This window comes from Sciurus vulgaris (genome assembly GCF_902686455.1).
Source record: "Sciurus vulgaris genome assembly, chromosome: 12".
In the NCBI taxonomy this organism is placed as follows: domain Eukaryota; kingdom Metazoa; phylum Chordata; class Mammalia; order Rodentia; family Sciuridae; genus Sciurus; species Sciurus vulgaris.
Genome location: NC_136473.1, coordinates 64,988,711 through 65,013,153, shown reverse-complemented (window position 1 = coordinate 65,013,153; position 24,443 = coordinate 64,988,711). Strand labels below are relative to the sequence as shown.

General features: G+C 36.5%; 2 protein-coding genes across 2 annotated transcripts in view; both read right to left on the bottom strand.

Annotated features, from left to right (window-relative positions):
* The window catches only part of SLC30A10 (solute carrier family 30 member 10), a 48,173-nt gene extending 34,621 nt beyond the window's left edge, over nt 1-13,552 (bottom strand). Inside the window, exon 1 of the mRNA XM_079107830.1 lies at nt 13,048-13,552. Coding sequence (XP_078963956.1) covers nt 13,048-13,498 — 451 coding nt within the window. The 5' untranslated portion in view covers nt 13,499-13,552. The remainder of the gene's footprint in view (nt 1-13,047) is intronic.
* A 4,636-nt stretch (nt 13,553-18,188) lies between these two features.
* Nucleotides 18,189-24,443, bottom strand: part of EPRS1 (glutamyl-prolyl-tRNA synthetase 1) — a 71,624-nt gene continuing 65,369 nt past the window's right edge. Inside the window, exons 30-32 of the mRNA XM_079108116.1 lie at nt 23,562-23,640; nt 18,641-18,705; nt 18,189-18,543 (exon numbers count right to left, since the gene is read on the bottom strand). Of these exons, the coding sequence (XP_078964242.1) occupies nt 18,393-18,543; nt 18,641-18,705; nt 23,562-23,640 (295 nt within the window). The 3' untranslated portion in view covers nt 18,189-18,392. The remainder of the gene's footprint in view (nt 18,544-18,640; nt 18,706-23,561; nt 23,641-24,443) is intronic.

Below are 24,443 nucleotides of genomic sequence, written 5' to 3'. Positions count from 1 at the left end.
ATGTGTATATGGCAGGCCTTTTGCTTCTTCAGTTCACATATCTTCAAATCAAGGGAATATACTCAAGGAGCCACATATGAGGATCCATCCCAGAGATACCTCATTCCTTGGACCTACTTAAGACGACAAGATCCTGACCTTGAGCTGATGCCATAGCAGATGAGACTCTAAGACTCTTGGGGAGGGGCAAGTGAAGTTTGCATGTGGAAGCAGTGTGAATTGTGGCCAGAGGGAAAATTGTACAGAATGTTTTTTCCAAAATGGCTACAACCATAGCTCCTATCCCACAAGTTCTTCTGCAGGGTGATCTCGATGCTTACTCCTTCCATCCAGAGGTGGAGTCAATGGGCTTGGCATTTCTTCGATCTTTGACACTGGCCTGTAATCTGTATACTCTAAAGTTGGGTCAGAAAAGGAAATGATGCTTCTACTTCATTTGATGGAACACTCACGCTTGAAATCCTAGGTTGCCATGTACAATGCTGAGGCCACTCTAGTGTGAGGAAGCCAACCAAACCACATGGAAATATCATGTGTAGGTGGCGTGGAAAGCAGTCCTAAAATTACTTGCCCAGGTGCCAGATGTGTGGGTCAGTGACCTTCCAGAGACTGCAGCATCCAGCCACCAAGGTGCCCCCAGCCTCTCAGTCTTCCCAAGGGAGGCCTCAGACAATGTGGAAGTGGACAGGCAATTCCCACTGTGTCCTTTCCAACCCCAGCACGTGGAATCCCTGAGAATAATTAAATGATTGCTGTTTTATGCACTTTATTTGGGGTGGTTTGTTATGTAGTAAATGTAAGAGAGAAGCAATGTGCAAGGATTGGGTCAGCTGTACAAGTGTCTATGAAATTTGGAACTATTAGAGAGGAGAAGCCCAAGAAGATGAGCTTAAAATACTTAAGGTATTAAGAGAAGGGCTTCAAAGCAAAACAGGTCTCATGTGGCAAGTTTCCCATGTCCTGACTGAACAGGTTAAGAAATAAAGTTAGGAGTCAGGACGGACACAGGGAAGACAAGATGGATACACTGAAGGAATCTGGACAGGACAATGGTAGTTTGAGCCCCAGCCTGAGTTAGATTTTTGGTTTAATTGGAAAATGCCTTTCAAGTGAGATTATCCAACTCAGAGGTGAGGGTTGACAAGGTTTGTTTGGATCAAATGCTGTTGCTTTTGGCAGACCCTTAAACATTGACTTCATTTCTCTTGCTGTGATAAGAAAAAACATAATGTTTGAAAAACAAATGTCTGACCCAGAAAACAATGTCCAAGTCAAAGGAAGACAGTCCAACATAAACTTTGGCCTTACATGTAGGGCAGAAAGAAGGGACAGCTTAAGAATCCAGTAAACCACTAACCAGCCAAGCAAGCCTTCTTGGAGGGAATAGAGAACACAGAAGGAAACAAAATACTAGAAGCACATCTCCCACTTCAGGATGAAAGATCTGGTGGAACGATAAACTCACTACATTCAAAAGTGGTGGAAAGATAATATCTGGGGCATCAAAAGCCAGGATCAGGAGCAGCAGGATGAGCTTGGAAAGTCCAAAATGGCTTCAGCTCAGGATCTGCTAAGGCTAACCACAGACTGCAGAAAGTGGGGAGCAAGGGAGCAGCAGCCACTGAAGCAGGGGCCACAGGCCAAAGCAGCTCTGGAGCTGGAGGCAGGGGCACAGTGAACAGTGGCAGCAAAAACAGGGGCTCAAGGCCAAAATGGAAATCAGGATGGTCCTTCCTTCCTTTTTCCTTCCTCCCTTTCTTCCTTCCTTCCTTCTTTCCTTCCTAATTATGATTTAGCATCTCTCTATTAAATCTTTTCTTCTGAAATTTGAGACATGTTCTAGTATTTTTATCACCGTTTGTGTTCTCCTTCTTTCAGGGAGGTCAGTTGGATTGTTAATGGTTGAATGGAGTTAAATTGGTCCCTTCTTCTTTCCTTCCATCCTTCCTTCCTCTCTCTGTCTGGTACTCTCCCCTTTAAGAAAGTTCCATAAAGAAAGTCTGGCCTAGGATATTGCTGTAAATTTCTAAACTCTGCAAGTAGGCGGGAATGTTCTAAATATCACTCCCTGAGAGAGTATCCCACATGCTGGGCAGAGAGGGAAGACTCAGTACCAATAACACACCTCCTGTGGCAAGAGCTCTGCTAGATGAGCTAAGCGCTACATGGGTCTTGGCCCTGGTCAGGTTTGGTATGTGCTGGTTGACCACTTGGAGAAGACTAACCGAGAAGACCCCTTTCCCTGACCTTGCCGAGTCTCTACCCTGGTCCTTCTAAGTGAAATGAGGACCTGGCCCATAGGAAGCACTAAGCACCTATATTTACCTGCAAGTGCTCAGGCCCTGAGATAATCTGATAAACTGAGTTATCTAAACTCTTCAAAAAAAATATGGAAGGAAATTTAAAAATACCCAGAGACCACAAATGAAGTAAAAGTCAAAGTCTAGAAAGGCAAGTTGAAGCCAAAATCTGACTTAAGGATATCTATTTAATAAAGAAAAATATCCTAGCCTTGGATTTTAGTAACCATGTATGGCATAAGAAATAAAATTTAGATTCACACACAGTAGAGAATTATACCAAAGATTTCCTTATAAATCTAGAAAGATTGAAACAAAACAAACAAAACCCCACTTCCCCCAAAAGAGACAAGCAGGAAACTTGCATGTTATGATCCATGCAAAGCAGGAACTATAACATGACCTTCATGTGGAAATGCAGTAAAAATAATAATCATCATAATAACCTCAATAAAGAATTTTTAAGTTTTCCCAATAGTGTCTCTAGACACCTAACAAAAGCATATGCAGATCTTGTTTAGAAAAATGTACCTACAATTTATACCTCAAAGAATTCTCTCAGAGGAAGTTCCATTGGACATTGATTCACAATAAAAAAAAAATTACAAAACCCATAAAACATGAGAAAATAAAGCCACTTGAGAACATTAGCCAAAATGATAAATAGCAGTCAGAAATGCAAAAATCATAGATGTTGAAAATATCAGATACAGAGTATATTAAGTATGTTTATTAGACAGAAAAAAAGAGTATTGACTAGGATGTGCTATAGACTCTTCATCCAATAATTATATTAAATGTAAGTGGTCTAATTCACTAATTAAAACTGGCAGAGTAACTAAAAAAAAAAAATACTCAACTACATCCACAAAATACAATGAAAAGAACAAGCTGCTAATTCCTGCAACAACTGCAATGGATCTTAAGAACTTTCTGCTAAAGAGAAAAATCAGTTTCAAAGATTACGTATGTATATTCCATTCATATAACATTCTTGAAATTAGAGGATTATAAACATGGAAAACAGATTAGTGTTTCTAGGTCACAGAGATGGGGAGAAAGGGTAGGAATGCTGGGTGTGCCTATAAAAGTGCATCATGAGGAATATCTTTACGGTGATGTAATAATTCTGTATCTTGATCTTCGTGTTGGTTACACCAATCTACACATGATAAAATGGCAGAGAACTACAGACACATATTGTATGAATGTCAGTTTCTTGGTTTTGATATTGTACTATAATACCATTGAGGCAAACTAGACAAAGGTTACATGGGATGTCTTTGTATTATCTTTGTAACTTACTGTGGATTGAAAGTATTTCAATTAAAGCTTTAAAAAATTGATGAACAAGTTAATGAGCACCAAAGTAAAACTGAAAATGGATGCTGGGTGTGGTGGTACATGCCTATAATCCCAGCTACTCAGGAGACTGAGGCAGGAGGATTAAAGCAATTAAAAAAAAAAATCTCAGCAATTTAAAAAAATTGCAGTCTCAGCAATTTAAAAAAAAAATTAGGAAAAGTCATAAAAAAAGTAAATCTGAAAAATTATCTAGAATGCTACGTATTTCACTAGGTGGTAAATATGAAAGAAGTCACAAAATATGGAGGATAGAACAAAATATACCTTTCTTTTAATAGCATTGCAGAAAGAAAAAACAAAAGGAATGTGGGATATGCTAAACTTGAACAGATAATATATAAAAGTCCTCTGGAATGTATAAAATATATAAACGTTTAGACTTTTGAAACACAATGATTTCCAGGCAGAATAAACAAAAAGAAGTCCATATATGGAAAAAATGTAACAAAACTGAAGAATGCCAAATGCAAAGAAAGGACCTTTAAGCCCTTGTGCTGAAACAGGGCGATTTGGGATGTCCTGAAGGAACAATCTCCACCATACAGTGAAAACAATTCAGGCTGAAATTACTGAAGAAACCATTACTCAACTCCATGACACTATACTCAACGTATTTGGAGTTTTTGTGTTCTTATTTATGTACTTATTTATTTTGCAATGCTGGGGATCAAATTCAGGGTCTTAAGCATGATGGGTAAGTGATTCACCATTGAGGTACACTCCCAGACCCTCCCTATGGCTTTAGTTTTATTCCCCTTGGGTCTAACTTTTGATGGCAAAGGATTTTGATTTCTGTAGATATTAACGTACAAGGTCAAAATATTTAATTTTGAATTTTAATTTCCTCTGCATAACTTGACATTAGGAAGTCATCCATATTGCTTAACTCTGAGGCATTTTTATATTGTCAATCTTGAATTATTGAAGTATCTTGATGCTATGACTTCATGTCACTCTGTAATCTCTGGTGAGCAATACTGAACATTTGTGAGAACTCAGGGCTAACGTAACCAATATACTTACTATTCTTACTCTTCTAACCCATTGTACTCACTGGGGGTTTAATCTACCCTTGAACACCCTGGTTCTAAAGAAGACATACCCGAGGGCAGCAGTGGTTGGTATTAAGAGCATTGACCTCCTGGATATTCTGCAATATCATCCCCAAAACTGCTCATCAAGGGAGCCACAGATGAGGAGAACCTAACTAAGCTGGACAGGGCTGGGGAGGCTCCACTCCTCTTGTTTTATATTTCCATGTAGCCTCTTTCTGATCCCTTTATTCCCTCTGGGAAGGATGTCACCCTCAGGGTGGGAGAGTCTTTTCTTGGTAAGTTTTTGTAAAGACCTGGAATAAGCGTTCCATAGTCCCTCTTGGGCTTTTCCCTTCAAACTGCCTGCCCATAGAGGATTCACATTCTTCCTGCTCTGGGTCCCATCTCTGCTCCTTCTGTTATTGACCTTTGCCTATAAGAGGATGGTATGTTCAATCCTGAAATAAGTATCAGGGGCTGGGGTCATAATTCATTGGTGGCGCACTTGCTTAGCACACATGAGGCCCCGGGTTCCACTCCAGCAACACGAAATAAATGAATAAATAAAGAAAGAATCAGTTAATTATTACGAAGCCTATCATGGCATCCAAACTACATTCTCCAATATGGCTTTGATCAAAAACTGAGCTACTATTTTTATCACTATCTTTTATTCCTTATTTTCATCTTAGTTCTAGATGCACGCATGAAAACTATTTATTGGACCCCTAAAGTCCCAGGCATGCTGTCATTTGAGGTTGGTCAGCACGTGTAGAGCTTAGTTGCTGGTTCTCCTCTTTTCCCTCCTGCATGTTCTCAAGGCAGTTTCCTCAAGTGAGGAAGTCTACCGAAAGCAGAGAGGTGGCTAGTCCAGCAGGTTCTCCTCCAACCTGACTTCCCTGCTGCTCTGTAAGGAACCAGTCCCCACTTTTCTCCTTGACCTAAGCTGAGGATCATCTTTCTTTTCTATTTACTACATAGCTGATGCATTTTTAGAGATGACACCATAAATAAAGAACAAGAACACAGATATAATTTATCAAAAATTACTTCCTCGAAGTTCTCTCAATACCCTTTCAAATGTATATATTAAAAAACAGAGCATAGACTATGGAAGATATTCTAAGGAACAGATGTCTCTAGATATTATTGCCTTTCACAGAAAATGATGACAAAACAGGTATACATCAAAATTATCAGACAGGGAACAGTTCATAAACTGTTGCCCCTTACACTTCGGCATAAGTGTAAGTTATAATAAACCTCTTCTGGAGAGTTAAAATGAAAGTCATCAGACAGTCATACACAATGTTTTTTAAAAACCACAACAACCACCATCTTAATCAAAATATCAAGAAAGACCCATCATTTGACCCAGTTATCCCACTCCTCGGTTTATACGCAAAGGATTTAAAATCAGCATACTACAGTAACACAGTCACATCAATGTTTATAGCAACTCAATTCACAGTAGCTAGATTGTGGAACCAACCTAGATGCTCTTCAATAGATGAATGAATAAAGAAACTGAATAAAGAATATTACTCAGCCATAAAGAAGAATAAAATTATGGAATTTGCAGGTAAATAGATGGAATTGAAGAATATCATGCTAAGTGAAATAAGCCAGTCCCCCAAAACCAAAGGCTGAATGTTTTCTCTGTTGAGTGAATGATGATACATAATGGGGGGGGGGGGGAGAGGTAAGAGAAGAATGGAGGAACTTTGGATTGTGTAGAGGGAAATGAAGGGGGGAGGGGGTAGAAGGAAAGATAGTGGAATGAGACAGACATCATTACCCTATGTACATGTATGATTACACAAATGGTGTGAATCTACATCATGTACAACCATAGAAATGAAAAGTTGTACCCCATTTGTGTACAATGAATCAAAATGCAGTCTATAAAATAAAAATTAATTTAAAAAATACAAAAGAAATTCAAGAAAGAGATGAAAAACAACTGACATATTCTACAAGCCAGGCACAGTGGTGTGAGCCTACAGTCTCAGCTACTAGGAAGGCAGGAGGATCACTTGAGCCTGAGAGTTCAAGGCTAACCTCAGTGACATAGTGAGACTTTGTCTCACATAAATAATTTTAATTAAATTAAAAGAATAAGAAGAAAACAAAAATAATGTTTACTTTCATCCCACCTTCTTGGAAAATTCTAACATCTACTTTGGGTCAGTCATAAAATATTTGGGACCTTCAATTTCTTCAACTATATATTGAAATAAGTCTAGTATATGGGCTATAGTCAGACTATTTTATGAGTGACATATTGACATTATATTCCCATTGAAACAGTTTAAAATATACTATTTTAACAGCTTAAAAATATAAATAATGTCCTATATAATGCTATCTTGGGCACTTAAAGATGAGGAAGTTAGTATTTATAAGAGCCCTTTGAAAAATAATGCATCATCAAAGTATTATTCTTTAGCAAAAGAGAAGCATAGAGGGTTTTTTTGTTTCCTTCCTTCTTTCCTCCCTCCTTTCTCTCTCCTCCCTCCCTCTCTCCCTCTCTTCCTCCTTTTTACTATGTTGCCTAGGTTGGTCTCAAACTTCTGAGCTCAAGAGATTCTCCCACCTCAGTCTCCAGAGTAGCTGAGACTACAGGCATCACCACCGTGCCTGAACTGGGGTCAGAGCGATAAAGTATTTCCCCCATATTCAACTTGGTGAACAAGGGAAGAAGTTTCAGAACATGTATTTTCAACTCTTTACACTCCTTCTAGTTTTCCCTACTGGAGATAACTACTAAGCTGTCATCATTGAGACATGTTTTGTATGGATTTTTGGAATGGTGATGGATCTATAGTGATCAGAATATGATAAACAGCAAGAATTATAAGAACGTTGACCAAGGCTAAGGTAAGCTGCCAGTTCATGGTTGTGAGCTTATCCACAGAAGGATCTTACTAATGTCTCATTTATTCCTCCCCTTCAGACTTTGAATAATCACTACCAATTACCACTGGTACCATCACCATTTATTGAGTGCTCAGTGTACCACGTGCTAGGCTGGGTGCTTTACACATGTAATATAATTTCATCCTCACAATGTCCTTATTAGGTAGAGATTCCCCACTTCATAGATGAAGGAACTGAGGTTTTGAAATTTTAAGTAACTCTCTGGAGGTCATGCAGCTACTGGAATTAGGATTCAATTTATAGTGTATTTATTTATACTTTTTGATAAGTTCTTCTGTAATTTTTGCCAAATAACTTTTCATTGTCTGGAATTTATTCTCTTAATTTTGACTAAGCATGCTAAGATCTTTAATTAACTCAAATTCCTTATACTTTTCTATTATTCTTGTGGATTTGCCTCTGAACTTTTTTTCTTATCTGAAAAATGGAAATAGAAAGTATTCTTTCCAAATAATTATTTTGTAAAAAATGCAATTCTCCAAATGTGTATCATATGGACCTGAAGTTATTCTCTCTATATTCTCATGGTGCTAGACAACTCAGAGATGTCAACACTCATTTTGCACTAAAATTCAATTCAGATATCAGTCTGAGCAGTCTTTGCACATTAGAGGAAAATGGCTAAGGACAAGGAGCTGGTTGATCTCTTCCCGTTTTTTTTTTTTTCCCTCCCCCTCAGTTGAATTGATTTCACAAATGTGAAATGGCACCTATTTTTCAATCTTTCTTTAATCTTTCTTATCCAATACCTATAAGTGATGAAGAACCTTTAATGGGAAGCAAGGGAGGTAAGGACTTAAGCAGTCAGGAAAGAGATGAATGGAGGATTTATTAGGTATTTCCATGGAAGAGCTACAGTGATCTATGATGTGTGAGTGCATTTTTATCACTGAATCCTCAGGTGAGAGTTAATTGTTCAAAACCCATGAAGGTGCTTAGAAAACAATGGTTAGTGTCAAATGTGGACCAACTGCAAAGGAATACCTTCTGGAAATTAAGCATCATGTTTATTTAAATTATTTAATAGTTATTGTACATTTTCAATCATTCCAATCCTGATTCTGACCGAGAACAGAGAAAACATAGGTAATGTATGCTAAGAAGACCTTCACTTTTCCAGTTAGAGATGCTGCATCTCACCATGCAGTTTCTTACCTCTTATCCACTGAAGGCGACACAGCCAATTTCACCTTGCCTACTTTGCTTGTTTCTGAGTAAAATTTCATCTAAAAGAAAAAGAAATGCAACTTGCTTATAGCCCCGTGCCTACAGGACTGTTTGGGAGAGGTCCCATCAGGCTACGTTCTGAGTGTTAACTAGAACTTGTGCAAACCAATGAACCAGGGTGTGTTAAAACCTTCCACGACAACCCAACTTTGATGATTACAGAGCAGTTACTGCCTCTAGCAAGTCGATTGGGAGCATAATGTCAGAAGGTCCAAGGGAGCCCTATTTGGAATTAAAGCAAAATTAAATAAATTTCAAGGAAAGGCATTTTGCCCCACCCCTCAATTAAAAGTAATAAATAGATGTTTCAGACATACATTAATCATTTATAAATGATATAAATGGCAAGTCTGATCTATCCTAGGAAGAAATAAGTGCAAAATAGAGTAGAAGTCATGGTATTAGATAAGTAAACAGAACAAAGTTAGCTTTAGCTTAAAATAAAGGCCAATGTACAATAAGGTTATCTGCTCAGAAAAAGTCAAGAATTCTGTATAAATTTTAAAAGAAAATTCCTTCCTGAAAAAAATAATTTTAAATAATGTCAAAGTAAATAAGGAGTAGGAAAAAAAAAAAAAAATATATATATATATATATAAACAAGGCAAATTTAGTCCTTAGATCTAGAGGGGAAAAAACTGGTCTGACACATTTCCTAGGATCTGGATCTACAAGTTGTTTTCACCCCTCTCCCCTTTCCCCACCCTCTTGTCCCAAGCACACTCACACATAGAGCCATTGACATTTTGGACTTTAAGCTTATTTTGTTTGCTTTCTCCTAAATGCTTGTGGTTTTTACTTTTTTCACTCTGCCTTTCACATTAGCCCCAAACACCAGCTCCACCGTCTCCTGAACCTCTTCATACAGTTGGGTCGGCCAGCTCTTGACCTAAAACTTCCACACTCCCTGATCTCAGCAACACCTCCCATTCATTCTTTTCTCCCAGGTTTAAAAAAAAAAAAAATTGCTGGCTCTCTGTGCCCGAATCCCAATTCATATCTCTGTGCCCGATACAGTTGAAAGTCTCAACTGTATCTACAGTCTATTTTGTTAATATTTATTAGAGTGGTCTCAAGAATTTTTTACTTTTCTATGATCTCAAACATCAAGTATAATTGGTGTCAATGCCTACACCGGACAGATAAATTGAAATGAGTAAAAGATCCACAGATCCAAGGGAGACTGAAGTCTTATTAGATTTTAAAAAAAACAACAACAACACTTTCTAGCTGGGTGAGGTGGCACATGCCTACAATCCCAGACATTTGGGAGGCCAAGTTAGAAAGATTGCAAGTTCAAAGCCAACTTGGGCAATTTAGTGAAATGCTCTCTCAAAAAAACAAACAAAAACACTCTCTAGCTACAGATTCCATAGAAGTAATAAATTACTGAATTCTGATCACTAAACCAGGGGGATCAGCAGTTCTTCATCTTATAGGCACTTGGAAGTGCTACAAGCTATGGTTCTACACACTTAGAAATTCTTTCTCTTAAATTTAAATTGAATCTTTTGAAGTCAAGAATCTCCCCCCACCTTTATGGTTTATAATCTTGTTATAAATACTAATGGATTAATTACATATCTTCTTAAAATGTGAGTCAGTCAGTATTGGGGTAACATCACTTTATGAGATTTATCTAACCTAAATAAATATTCACTATTTACTTCAAACTCTTTTAGGCAATGAGAAAAACATCAAAATGTGGTTTGGGAAAAAAAAAATCAATATATAACTTGAGTCATAAATGGTAGCAAACCAAGGAGCTATCCTAAAATAACTTGGAGGGCTTGCACACTCTGAAATTTCTAATCAAAGAATTCAGCAACACCAAAATCTACCAGAACAATCATGGCAACATAGAACATGGACCTTAAAGCATTAGCCATTGTGTAAAGTACCCATCACTATGCTTAACTATTAGAGTAGAATATAGCATCAGGCACTTCACAAGAACATAGATACTCTGAATTAAGCCAATAGAAACCCATGTGGTAAGGGTGAAGTGTTTTCCTTAAGCCTCTTGCTATTATCTTAGCATGGACCTAAAGGCTCAAAGAATCACTTCCCAGGAAAGAGCTGCACTAAGAGCTGATGATAATTCAATTTATAAAAACGGGCTATGGTTGTATGCCAGTTTTCATGTTTGTTAAAGTTGGACCCTTTACCTAAACTGCTTTTGTTATATGCAGGTAGCTGCCATATGTCAAGAATAAGGGCAAAATTAGAACTGCTGTGGGACAGCTAAAGACATAATGGTAAGTTCAGTAATAGTGATACTTTCATTGTTAACACTAATCATTTGTAATAGCCTTCCTTTAAATTCATACCTGAGATACATACATATGTATTAGATTAATTAGATTAGATTAGATTAGATTAAATATGTGAATGTTCTGATCTGGAACCTCAAGTCATATTTTTCATATGATAACTGATGTAACCAAGACATAGGGGCTCAGTTTAGCCAATAGTTGTCTGTTACAAAAGAAGACGCCCTAATTAAGCGATTCATTAAACTGAATAAAGATCTAGACTCTAGATTCTTAGTTGTTCCTCTTTAAAGTTAGCATATAGATTTACTTCTAATATACATTCTACCAATTAGGGAAATTGAAACAGATATACTGTAAAGGACTGAATCCAACTGACATAATACATAATGGTATCAAAGACAGGAGGAAAACAATAAAGAATGCAAACAGCCAGGCATGGTGATACGTGCCTATAATCCTAGCTACTTGGGAAGCTGAGGCAGGAGGATCATAAATTCAAGATCAGCCTTGACAACTTAGTGAGACCCTATCTCAGAATAAAAAATAAAAATGGCTGGAGATGTAGACCAGTGGTACAATACTTGCCTAGCAGATACATGGCTCTGGGTTCAATCTCTAGTTCTACAATAAACAAACAAACAAATAAATGCAAACTTAGACTGTGAGCTCCCCCACCAGACTCAGTTATTTAATGCTTCAACTAGTGACAGAAAACTGATCAGTGTTGAATAAGGAAAAACTTGAAATTTCTTACAGGACAGATGAACAATTAGAATGAAATGGTACTGAATTATCACACAATTTAATGACTTACATTATGTTTTTTAAATAATTAATATTTATCAAGTGTCCAATAAGTGCTAAATACTTAGCATTTCATTTAGCTCTCATTCCTTCCAAATTGCAGGTGGGGAGTAGGCTAAAGTAATTTGACCACTGCTTTATGCCAAAACCGTGATTTGAACCTAATAATTTGAAAATCTGTTGGCACTCTAGAACTCCTAAAAGAAGCACTGGAGATTTCTCTTCTGCAAGAACATTTCTAAAATATATAGTTGCATATAGATATACACATATCTTATGTACAATTTTTTTTAAATTCCTTTTGTGGCAATAAATTAAAGAAGTCAGGTCCATGTTATAAAGAATCACTTTTAGATTTATTGTTCTAGTCCAAGATTTAATTTAATTTTGTATAAAAAGACCCAATAAGTTTAGTGTCCACCCTTAAGTCCCTCTTAAAGATTTATGGGTGAATCATTTCCCTTTTTCTCAAAGAGAACAGATGCATACAATAAATAAGTACAAATATTTCCATTCAGAAAAGACTTAAATTTACTAGATCATCTTCTTTTCATTTGTTTTTCTCCCCACTTTATGTAACATTCCTTGAATATATTCTTAAGCATTCATCAACCTAGCCAATTGCCTGATGCTTCAGTCTTCATGAGCTGGTTTTGCAGTCCAGCATTTTTTGAACATATTTTATAGAGATATTAGAACATTATTTTTAAATTCAAACACAACCATGTCACATCTGGATAAACAAAAATGAGTCACTTCAGGGAGACCGTTTTCACCACTACATCCACTCTCTTTCAAATTGCTCTCTCTGTGGCATTCACTCCCTCTCCAACTGTCTGAACTTAACTTTCCACTCTGTGAGTAAAACTGAAGAAGACCCTCCCCTGTCCACACACATGAAATTGGCCTGCTGCCACTCCAGGCACAAGGAACTCCAGGCTGCTAGAAGCTTTTCTGAGAAAGACCTATTGTAAAATCACAGGGACAAGAGAACCACCCAAGGACTAGGGCCTTTCCAAACAGCGCCATTGAGGCCCCTCGAAGACAGTACTTGCCACGACTCCCTGCAAATCTGTTACCACCACCTGAGGAGCTATTTACCTGTTTCAGTGTCTCCCTGGGGTCTGCGTCCTGCACAGTAACAGCAGTCCAAGAAGATGACATAGTTAAGAACATTGAAGAACAGTCCAATAACTCCAGCACTAAGAACCAGCAGGGGCTCCTCTGTCTTCTGGGGAGTGATATACCTTTTGATGGCTTCGACCAGGATGCTGAACATCAGCGCCACAGCAAAAATGGTGTTTCCAAATGCTCCCACAACATCCGCGCGAAGAAAGCCGTAAGTGCTCTTCCTGTGCTGTTTTATACTGCTGGCCCTGACGCCGAACAGTCCTATGATCATGGACAAAAGATGGGAAAGAACAGCAAAGGCATCGGAGGCTAAGGAGAGGGAGTTGCCAACGTGGGCGATCACTAGTTCCATCACAAAAAGGAGGATGCTGACCACGCACATGAGGATTAAACGGAAGCTTCTTCCAGAGTATCGCCCCATGGTGGCTCAATGCTCTGGCGGTTCCTCTCCTTTTCTTGGGAAAGCTGAACTCGCAGGGCAGCAGCGATAGATTTGGTGATTATAACTCCTGGGTAACTCTCCCATTCAGCCTTTCAGCACTTGTCATATTTAGAAATCACCTTTTATAGGCTGCTATAAAGTCATAAAACAGTTTAAAGGGCAATTAAGCAAGAGATGTCACGTGAGCAGGGGTTTATGGAAGTGGAAGACACTGGCTTCAGATTGTTTTGTTTGTGTAATTACAGACCTTCTGCGTCTTTCAATCAGGAAGAAGCTCATTGCAGCTGTGGCTTTTCCAGTTCCTTCCGCTGTATTGGAGCAGTTATGGATGTGGTGAGGCAAGACATTTGACAGCAACAACCATGTCTTGTCTACCTGACAGTTTTGAATGTCATCTACTCTACTGTGTGGAACAGGGACTATTCAAGGGGTTGCTAATCCAGAAATCAGAGCAGTAAGTGAAAGTCAAAGGGGAAGTGAGGATGATTTTTCTACTGCTTTGCCCACCAACGAGGGAACAAATGAGCACTTCCTGCTTCCAAACATTCTTCATAAATAGGACAAGAAAAACACTCTTCATGATCATGAAAGGTAAAAGTGCTTTTAAGTCCTCACATTTTTGCAGTGCTGGGGATTGAACCAGGGGCCTCATGCATGCTAGGCAAATGCTCTACCACTGAGCTACATTCCATAGACCATAGATAAAGTGCTTTTAAACTGGATGCTAAAAATATAATCCTGGATAGTTCCAGGAAGTAAGACCAATTATGATTTAATTGATGAAAGGAAGTTTTTGTTTGTTTTTTTAAAATCTTACCACCTGTCAGGATATCTATAGCCCTTAAACGTTTGCCAGTTTCTGAATACCTAAAATAGAAGTGGCTTCTACTGTTTTGGGTAGCCTGTGTACTCTCAATCGTTTAAAGTTTGATTTTAATGGTTACTTTAATGTGTCGCCTTGACTGGCCATTGATCACTGACATCCAAGACATTATGGATGTGTCTGCGAGGGAGTTTCTGGATGAGATTATCATTGGAACCCACAAACAAGTGAGGCAGAGGACCCTCGCTAATGTGGTGGGTCTTGTCCAATCAGTCAAAGACTTGAGGGTCAGAGGTTCTACTGCCATCACGTCTGTCTTCTCAGACAGATCAGCATGATCAACTGAGTCAAAGGGGGAGCACTGGACATTTGAGGAGAAAAAGGTACAACTGTCTAGGAGAGAGAATGAGGGAAGTACTGTACAATGGCTAGGCGAAGTGGTGCACGCCTGCAATCCCAGCAGCTCGGGAGACTGAGGCAGGAGTGCAAGTTCAAAGCCAGCCTTGGAAATTAAATGAAGCCCTAAGCAACTCAGTGAGACCCTGTCTCTAAATAAAATATATAAGAAGGGCTAGGATTGTAGCTCAGTGGTTGAGAGCCCCTGGGTTCAATCCCCAGTACCACCACCACCAACAACAACAAAATTACTTATTTATCCATGATATTAGCTCCATCATCACTGGCTTCTATATTTCCCAAGCTCTTCCTTCAAGTTATTTCTTCACTATGAAATGGGGTTTTGGTGACATACTTTAAATATATTTTGAAATGTCCCCATTACAGGATTTAATAAAATGTTTTGTATCATTTCAGTACCATTGACGTTCCAAACTTGAACTTTCCAGTAAATTAATATTGCATACTGAGCCACACATAAAATGTGTTTGTATTTGCTACATTAAGCTCAATGACGGGGCAGAATAGGGTTTAATTTTTTCCAAGTACTGATCTTGACTACACAAAGATGACTCATAATGATCTCACGATGTTTTAGTGAGGGTCTCAGACCAATTCATTGCCCCATCTCCTTTTCTACTACTGATTAACTGATTTTATATCTCAAATAGAACTGCTTAAGGAGATACAGCCAAGAAAAGGAAAAAAAAAAATGTTTAGTTTTACTACTAGATCCTCTGGCAATGTACAGGCACTCGAATTTATTTAAAAAATAAATGACTAGCATTTTCTAAACATAGTAAAAGTGACAAGCTAAGGACCAAAGCTGTTTGAAAACCATAGGGTAGTAGTAGCTGTCTTCCCAGTTCTTGATGTTTATAGCTACCACTGAACACCATGGTTATATCACAGATGACCAATGTTAATAACCTGAGTAAAGGGTGATCTTTCGAGTCCCTGTCCTTGCTTGTTTTATGACATAGTCTGTTGCTGCTGACCTCAGGACTCAAATCCTCTCCATTGGCAGGCTACATGAGTTGTTGTCATTGACTAGTTCTCATAAAGCCTTCATGTCATCTACTGGCATAATGAAAAACAATTTTAAAACTCACTCTCACAATTCTGTGACTGTTATTTTTGTCACTGGCTTCCAACCTCCACAGGTTCTGCATCTGTATATTCAGCCAACTGCAGGTCAAAAATAATTTTTTAAAAACTGCACATGTATGGGACTTACATAGCTTTTATTCTTATTATTCCCTAAACAATATATCAACTATCTGCATAGCATTTTCTTAGGTATTGTATGTAATCTAAAGTTGTAGGTTATATGCAAATACTACATCATTTTACAAAGTATCTCTTAAAGGATATTGTTCAAGCACCCTCTTGAAAAGCTCATTCTCTAAAGATACAGAATTTAATCAAACTGATATTTTAGCTGAATCTCAATGTAAGAAAAAACTCAACTTATCAGTTACACTTTAGGAGAATTCCTTAATATAATTACTTAGAGTTCCTTTAAACAGTGAATTCTTTTAAAGCAGTCAACTTCAAACTTTTCTTCAATTAATCATAGTCATCTGAAGCTTCAACAATATAGCCTGGGAATTTATCCTTGTACCAGAGATGGCCACCTTCTCCAAAATGACCAGGAGCTATAGGACAAAATGTGTGGTCATTAGTCTGTGACCTACTTTTCAGATATTTGTCATAAATCAGCTAAAAACCATTTTTTTCTCTTAAAAGCATGTATGTTGGTTTGTAGAAAAATAAGCCTGGCAGAGTGGCATGTGCATGTTGTCCCAGCTACTCTGGAGGCTGAGGCAGGAGGATGTCTTGAGCCCAGATGGGAGACCAGCCGGGGGAACACACAGGAGACACTGTCTCAAAAACAGGAAAAAACAAGAAACTGGAAGATAAAGTAACTCCTATGACTAGAGCTGTATCTTAGGAGCAACTTCCAGTTGACCCTGTAAACTGTCATAACAATAGCTATTATTTATTTATGTTTTAAATACTTCATGAAACAGAGTAACTCTGAAATAGGTGTGACTTCCCCCCTTTTTTATACAGAAGAAAACAAGTAGTTTATATTGCTAATAAAGGTAAGAGTAAGACAAAACATTCTGAATTTTCATGAATCAAGAAATTTGGTTCAGAATACAAAAATGTGTCTATTTCAGCTGACCTCATTAAAGTAGATAGGTATGAATACATATACGCAAAACCTTGGTCCTGTAAGCAAGCTATATTTAGTCTTTCGACTGTAATTTCCTAATCAACATTGGAACAATTCCTGTTTTCATACATAGCATGTACTTTCCTCCCTTTGTACCTCATTCCCTCTGCTAGTATTATCCATCCTCCTCTATTTGTATTGAAATTATTATCCCTGAAAGCATAGATCAGAATTCAAGTCTTTGTTGAAGCCTTTTTCTCTTTACTGGTATATTTATACTACCAAGTGAAAAGCATATTGGAACGGAGCCCTGGGTCCTGAAATAAGAAATTTACCAAGTAAACTAGAAATGAGATAGGAAAGTCTTTCCAGGCAAAGGGACACAGGCAGGAAATAGCACACCATTTACAAGAAATCCCAAATGGTTAGGTAGCACAGAACTTTGCTGGATTGAAGAGGACACTAGAGAGGTAATATGAGCCAGAAAAGGCTAAAAAGTGTTTGCAACAAAAAGATTTCAAGGGGAAGAAAGACATCTCAATAAACTGTATGATAAGGAAAAAACCAAGAAAACAAAAAAGCTCCTGTGGATATGTGGAGACAAAATCTGGAGATGAGACAGGAGGCCATTTGATCTATGTGAGGGGAAGACCTAAAAGACACTAGTAATAGCTATTTTGCTGGCCAAATGAATATGGATGACAGCACACTAGAGGGGCTGCCTAGGACGACTCGAGATTTCTGGTTTGAGTTATAAGGTATATTTTGGCAGTGCTAAACTTCTAGGCAGGAAATATTATAGAAAGAAGAGATCTGGGAGTGAAGAGTAATGAGATTTGAGGACATGTTGTCCTAATATGCTGATAAACATACAAGAGGACTCAGTATGTAGTTGGTATAGGTCTAGAGCTCAGAGGGGGCAGAAAAGTGCAGTGAAGTAGAAGTGATGAGGTTATTAATTAGGACTTTTTTGAAGACCCAATAGCAACTAGAGGAAGAGAGAAGCTCAAGGGAAAACTTTATTATTTTTTCAATTTGTGATTTGTTTTATTTTTTAAACAGGAAGGTTCAGGACAATTTTATATTCAGTATTAGGGATTATGGAAGGGAAGTCCTCCAAGATAGACAATTGGTAGTTTAAAGTTGGCAACATCCTGAGGGATGCTTAGATCACTACCACCTAACTTTCAATGAACTCTTGGTAGGAATTCCCTTGTAGTAGTACATAATTCAGGTATTTCAGAAACAAATGAATACATAAAACAGTATTAGTTCATGATATTTATTACTGGGGTTGTTTACAGAAAAGTCCTTTTTTCCACTGCTAATTTAAGCATAAGAATAGTTGTTTGTCTCTTTGACCTCCCTTTACAACTTTGTTTTTAAAAAATCATAAAACTGTATCTGAGAAGATATTAGTATCAATTTTTTAAAAAGCGAGGAGGATTGGAGTAAGGGTTTTAGTAACTCCTTTAGTAACTCCGACCAAACAAGGTGTAGAACTTGGCAAGGTTCTTGCCACAGACGCATTTGGCTCCAGGCTGCAGCTCACAGAGTGGTTTGAAAGGGATACAAAGGCTTTTAGCTCCCATGGAGGGAGCACCAGGTTCCAGATCCTGATCCCTGAAATTAAAAAACACACGAGAATGTCATTCATTTTATGCTATATACTGCCATTCCTTTCCAGTGCAGCACCTCACAAGTGGCATTGGTTATCTACCTGGCAGTGATCTTTTTGATCCAGTCTTCACAGTCAATTTCCCCACAGAACGGAATCTGAGCAATCTAATAGGAAAAGAAAAAGTAGTCACTACTTATAACTCATTCTATGAAAGGAAGATTTGAATTCTCTACATAACTTATAAGCAAAAAGATCTCCCAGGTCTGTTCAGGCCATGGCATCTTTGCTACAAATATGCTAGAAACTTTGCTCAGAGGTAAGAGATATGAAAGAATGTTTCTGTATTAAAAATTCACACTCATAGACCAAAAATGCCTTTGCAACACATTAAAATGTCCCAATAAACTGGCTGCAATGTAGAATGCTCCAGTTCTATGTCTATTTCAAATCTGGACTATAGCCTGTTCTACATATCAACATGATTATCAAGAGGGGAACAGGGAGATAATAAATGCTGATTTTTAAAGTGAGGTAGCAATGACAATTAACAGACAAGCGTCACTTTATACCATGATATTCCTAATATGTGATGGGTATGTGAATCATTTTTAAAGTCCAAGAGCTTTTGAAAGTCAAAAATCATTCTGTATGAGGAAAAACAGTCACTCAATTTTTCTTTATTATACCATAGAGAATAACAGGCAGAATCAAGAGACTTGGGATTTCATCTTCATCACCTGTTTGAAAATCTCTAGCCCTGGGTTTTCTTTCAATAAATACAAATGACTAGACAGGCAAGGACTCATTAAGTCCCAAGTTTTTAATTCAGCAAATATTTCAACAAACTTGGCATAGGTGCATCAAAATTGGTTGAAACATATATACATTATATACATATGTATATACATATGTATAAACATATATACATATGTATGTATATATGTATATAATGTATACAATGTATAGCTATATATGTATATATAAACAGTTAACATGTTATAATATACATTCTTATATAATTGCTACATATTATACAACTATATTATATATTAAGTTTTACAGGTATTCTACATCTGAGATATAGGACAAAAGGGATTAAGATTTCTCCCAGTTATGAATGTGAAATCTTTCATAGCATGTCTACTTCAAAATGAGATTTACATACAATAATAACTACATAATAGTTCTATAAAAAATTCCTGGAGATCAATGTTAATGATAGTAAGAGCATCATTAACACAAGAAATATGAGTTTAAAAGCAGCTAAAGGCAATCTAGAGATCTATCAGGGGGAGACCCAAGAGACAGTAGAGGCAACAGCAGTATGTTTCCAGCTTCCTCTTAACTTTTCATCAACTAATTCCAGCCACGTCTTACACACACAAATTAAGAGCTCCTCCCACAAATCTCTTCACTTGGGATTTAAACATGTTGCAAAATGCTTCTCTAAATAAAGTAAAAGTAACAAGGGACTAGGAAATTACAGAAAAACAAGTGTATCTTCAGGTGAACACTTATGCAGTGGGTAGCAAAAGGTTACTTACTAAGCCTTTTATGTTCACCCAGTGAAGTCTGTTAGTCTAATTCTCAAGGTTTATAAACTGTTATTGTGATAACATTGTCTTAAGACAACTAAGAGATAAATTTCTAGGTAATTTCTAGGTAATTCCTCCTGAGAAGGAGGAATGGGTAAAGGGAAGGTGGCAGAGATTGGAAAAATGTAAACATTAAGAGAAGCTTTAATAGAGAAATTCTTTGTTCAATGAAAACTGAAGCAAAAACAAACCTACAGACATGTAAGTTGAGTAACCAAAAAATTACTTCCCTGTATTCAAAGTTGTAAATCATTAACATTTATAATAAGACCATGAAAAAGGTACATTCACATAATATTGTTTAAAATTTATGACAAAAGACAGAAGAGGGAGGAAAACATCAGTCACTAACTTTATGCAATGATAAAATATTGAGACCACTTAAAAGGAGGTCTTTTGGAAATTTAATTTGGTTTCTTTGAAACTTTTACTTCTCAATTTAAAATTTATAGCTGTATTTTAATAACTTTAACAATTTTTATAGTAAATAAAGTTGTGTTTTCTTTTTCCTTGAAAAACATTACTAAGCCTTGAGAAGGTCTGTATTTATAAAATATTAATTTTTTTAAAATTTAAAATGGTTGCAGCACATGAACAAATTCACGTAAATTTTTGTTTGGATTCGTAAGTGATAATTTTGTAAAAACTATGCTTTAATTCTTTCTACCTTCAAAGTAAGGTTTAGATGATAAGACTTCAAATTTCTGGTTATTTATGGTTGGCATTCATAAATATAAAAAAAAAGTATGAATTTTTAGGCTATTTATTCAACCACAAAAAAGATTTTTAACAGAATTCTTACTTTAATAATTTCTCTATATTTTTTACCTTTTGCAGTAATAATATTTTAAGTTTTTTAGAAGACAATATTAATGACAAGAAATAGCAATATTCTGGAGCTCCAGTGGCACACTCAGTCAGCATGCAGGACTTAAGAAATAGCAATATTCAAAACTCAAAGTGATGAGCAAAAAAGATCAGTAATGAATGGCAACATTTGTGTGTGTGCATGTATGCATGTGTATATACACACGTATATATACACACATATGTATGATATATATATCATGCATATAATGAAGAGTATTTATTTTTCATTCAATTAAAGATACTCTTCTTGGAAAAATGTACTAGAATCAAGTCCTAGAAACCAAAATAGTTTTGTTTTGCTTTTTCATTTGTACCAATACAGAAGAGTAGAAAAATCAAACTTTCACCTACATTCAAGTTCCAAAGATCCCTCTTTCCTTTTCCCCTCCTAGTAAATACAAATTTTATTTACAGTGACCTCAAGGTTGCTTGATGGTTGGCTGATATCCATCTTGGCTGACCCATGTGAGGTGAGAAAGGAGGTGGAACTGACTGCTGTATACAAGGCACAAAATTTGCTTTCTGGTCCCATGTGCTCTTTGAACATACAACTAAAATACCCTATGTTCTACTTTAGAGTAGAAGCTGGAATCTCTGCAACAATTTATCAAATATTATAATAAAAGATATGATTCCACCTGCTGAGATTCATTTCTTTGAAATCAACAGATTAACTAACTGATGGTTGGTTTGCTCTATTGATTTATTAACTCTTATGCAATTTCTCTAATAGACGGTGATGCAAAAGTGACAGTCATATTTCTGTAGTGAAGGAAATTTATAAATTCAAAAATTAAGTGAACAAAAGGAAAACAATTGAATAAATTATAAAGAAAGGAAAAATACAAGGAAGGAGATGGTTAGCCAATCCCTTGCCTTTCTACTGAAGTAAGCTAGTTGAATCAAATGAAAAATTACAGAACCCAGAAAGGTAAAAGATTACCAAGGCAAGCTGGGCATGGTGGAGCACACCTATAATCCCAGCTGCACAGAAGGCTGAGGCAGGAGGATCATGAGTTCAAAGCCAGACTCAGCAACTTAGTGAGACCCTGTCTCAAAATAAAAGAAAATAAAAAAAGAGCTGGGGAAGTGGCTCAGTGGTTAAACTTAAGCACCCCTGGGTTCAATCCCTGGTACAAAAAGAAAAAATTACAAAGTCAATAAATCAAGAATAGAAGGCTAAATACTGAAGAATCATGGATCTGAAAGGGATTTTGGAATTATCTATTTTGAATTCATTTCAACTGAGAGCCAGAGATTAATTTTCCTGGCTCATGTAAGAAGAGATATTATTAATAGGTTATGACCATAAAACAAAACTTTGCTTTATATTCTCAGCATGAATTGAAAAAAAAAAAAAAAAAAGAAAAAGATAAAGAGGAAAGTACATCAAATAAGCCAGAGAGAGATCTGACTTCTAGCACGAGGTCTGCATAGCTTGGGATAGTTCATTTAGACTACGGCCCATGGTTTTTTTCATCTGTAACCTGAGGACACAAGACTGGTTGTATATTCAAACACATGCACCAGAATACTAAAGTTCATATGTGATTCATTCTAATAACACATAACTTTGGCAAATAAAGATTTCTTCTTTATGAAAATTGTTTCCACTATGAACATCTGCATATACATAATACATAAAACCAATGAAATCATCAATAGTAACTAAGTTGAAAAGCCTATGTATTTTTAAGGTGCCAGAAATAACCACTCATTCTGAAAAAGACAGACATGAGCAAAGCATTTCCCCACATTATTCATAAAGTTCAAACAATTAAGAGCCAGTATGGTCAGAGCGCTGAGAAAGCAACTTTTTGCTTTGTTTTAGGAATCTGTATATTACATTTCTAAAGGTTCAATGCTGCTTATGTCAGGACCTAATATTAAACTGAAATAACAAAATGACAATTTTCAATAATGAAGACATTATGATTCATATACAATGAATGTTCTTTAGGCAGATTTATCAAGCTTGAGTTTTACACAATCAGTGCACCAGGGTTATTAAAAAATGACAATGTTTATGATACTTCAGGAAAGCCAGTGGAAAATAGTATATATAATAACCATTTATGTGACTGGCTTGACAAAGGGATTACCATGCATTAGTTATGTAAGTTTAATGAGTCTTTTTTTTTTTTTTTGTACTACAGATTGAACCCAGGGTTGCTTTACCATTAAGCTACATCCCCAGTTGTTGGCTTTTTTTTTTTTTTTTTTTTTGAGAGAGAGAGGATCTTGCTAAGTTGCTGGGGGTCTCCCCAAGTTGTTGAGGCCAGCCTGAAATTTGTGATCCTCCTTGCCTCAGTCTCCCAAATTGCTGGAATTACAGGTGGGCATCACCACACCTAGCTCAATGAGTCTTAAAAATATGATTTACTACAATATCCTCATTTTCAAAACTCCTTAGAGTTAGGAGTATAGCTCAATGACAGAATGTTTATCTAGCAGGAGCAATGCCCTGGGTTCAATCCCCAGCACTATAGGAAAAATAAAAACAAACAAAAAAAAAAAAAAAAAAAAAAAAAAAAAAAATTTTGGAAGTCTCTTACCTTTCCAGAATCCAGTACTTTCTGTAAGTCTTCCAATGTATTAGCCACAACCATATGAGTTTTAAGGTCTTCAGAAGCCCTACCAAAATTTAGAAAATATGTAATTTTTCTTACAAATTTAACAGTTTTAAACAACATACAAGATAAGCATAATTTAATGAAAGAACAATAACCTGTGAAAGCACACAATCGATGACCATTATTTTATTATTATTGTTAAATTTCCATTAACTAACATTCTATTCCTAGTGATATCACTTGCTACTTGTGGGAGTCTAGGTTTAGACCTCTCTGGTCTTAGTTTTTCTTCTACAAAATTGGAAAAATACTCTAGTAAGTTATACTCTAGTAACTATTATACAGGATTGCCATGATAACACAGGTAAGATGTTTTGGGAAAAAAAAAATATAATTTGATACCTTAAAAAAGAGTCATTTTTTAAGCTTGATAAGAATTTCTTTCATAAAAATGTCACCCCTTTAACTAAAAATTTCATCCAGCAAATATTTATTAAGTATCTGGCTACCTATCATGTTCTAATTTTTTAATTGCCACAGAAAATAAGTAAGAAAAAGACTGTCCTCAAAGAGCTTTAGAAGTGTGAAGAAACTTTATATAAGAGGGTCAATTTGAGAGGGAAATAAGTGTATAAAAGCTCTTTTCCCTTTTAACTGATAATTAAATGGATTTACTGATTGCTTTTCATGGGGAAAATGTTAACCTACATTAACAAATGTACTAAAAACAAATGCCAGTAGAAAAAATGCCCCATTAGCCACTAAAGAACTGGTTTTCCAACCAGGAGTGTGCATGCAAACCAGAGAACAACAAATTCTAGAAATAATTCCTCAAGATAATTCTTATTAGCCCCATTTTCTAGG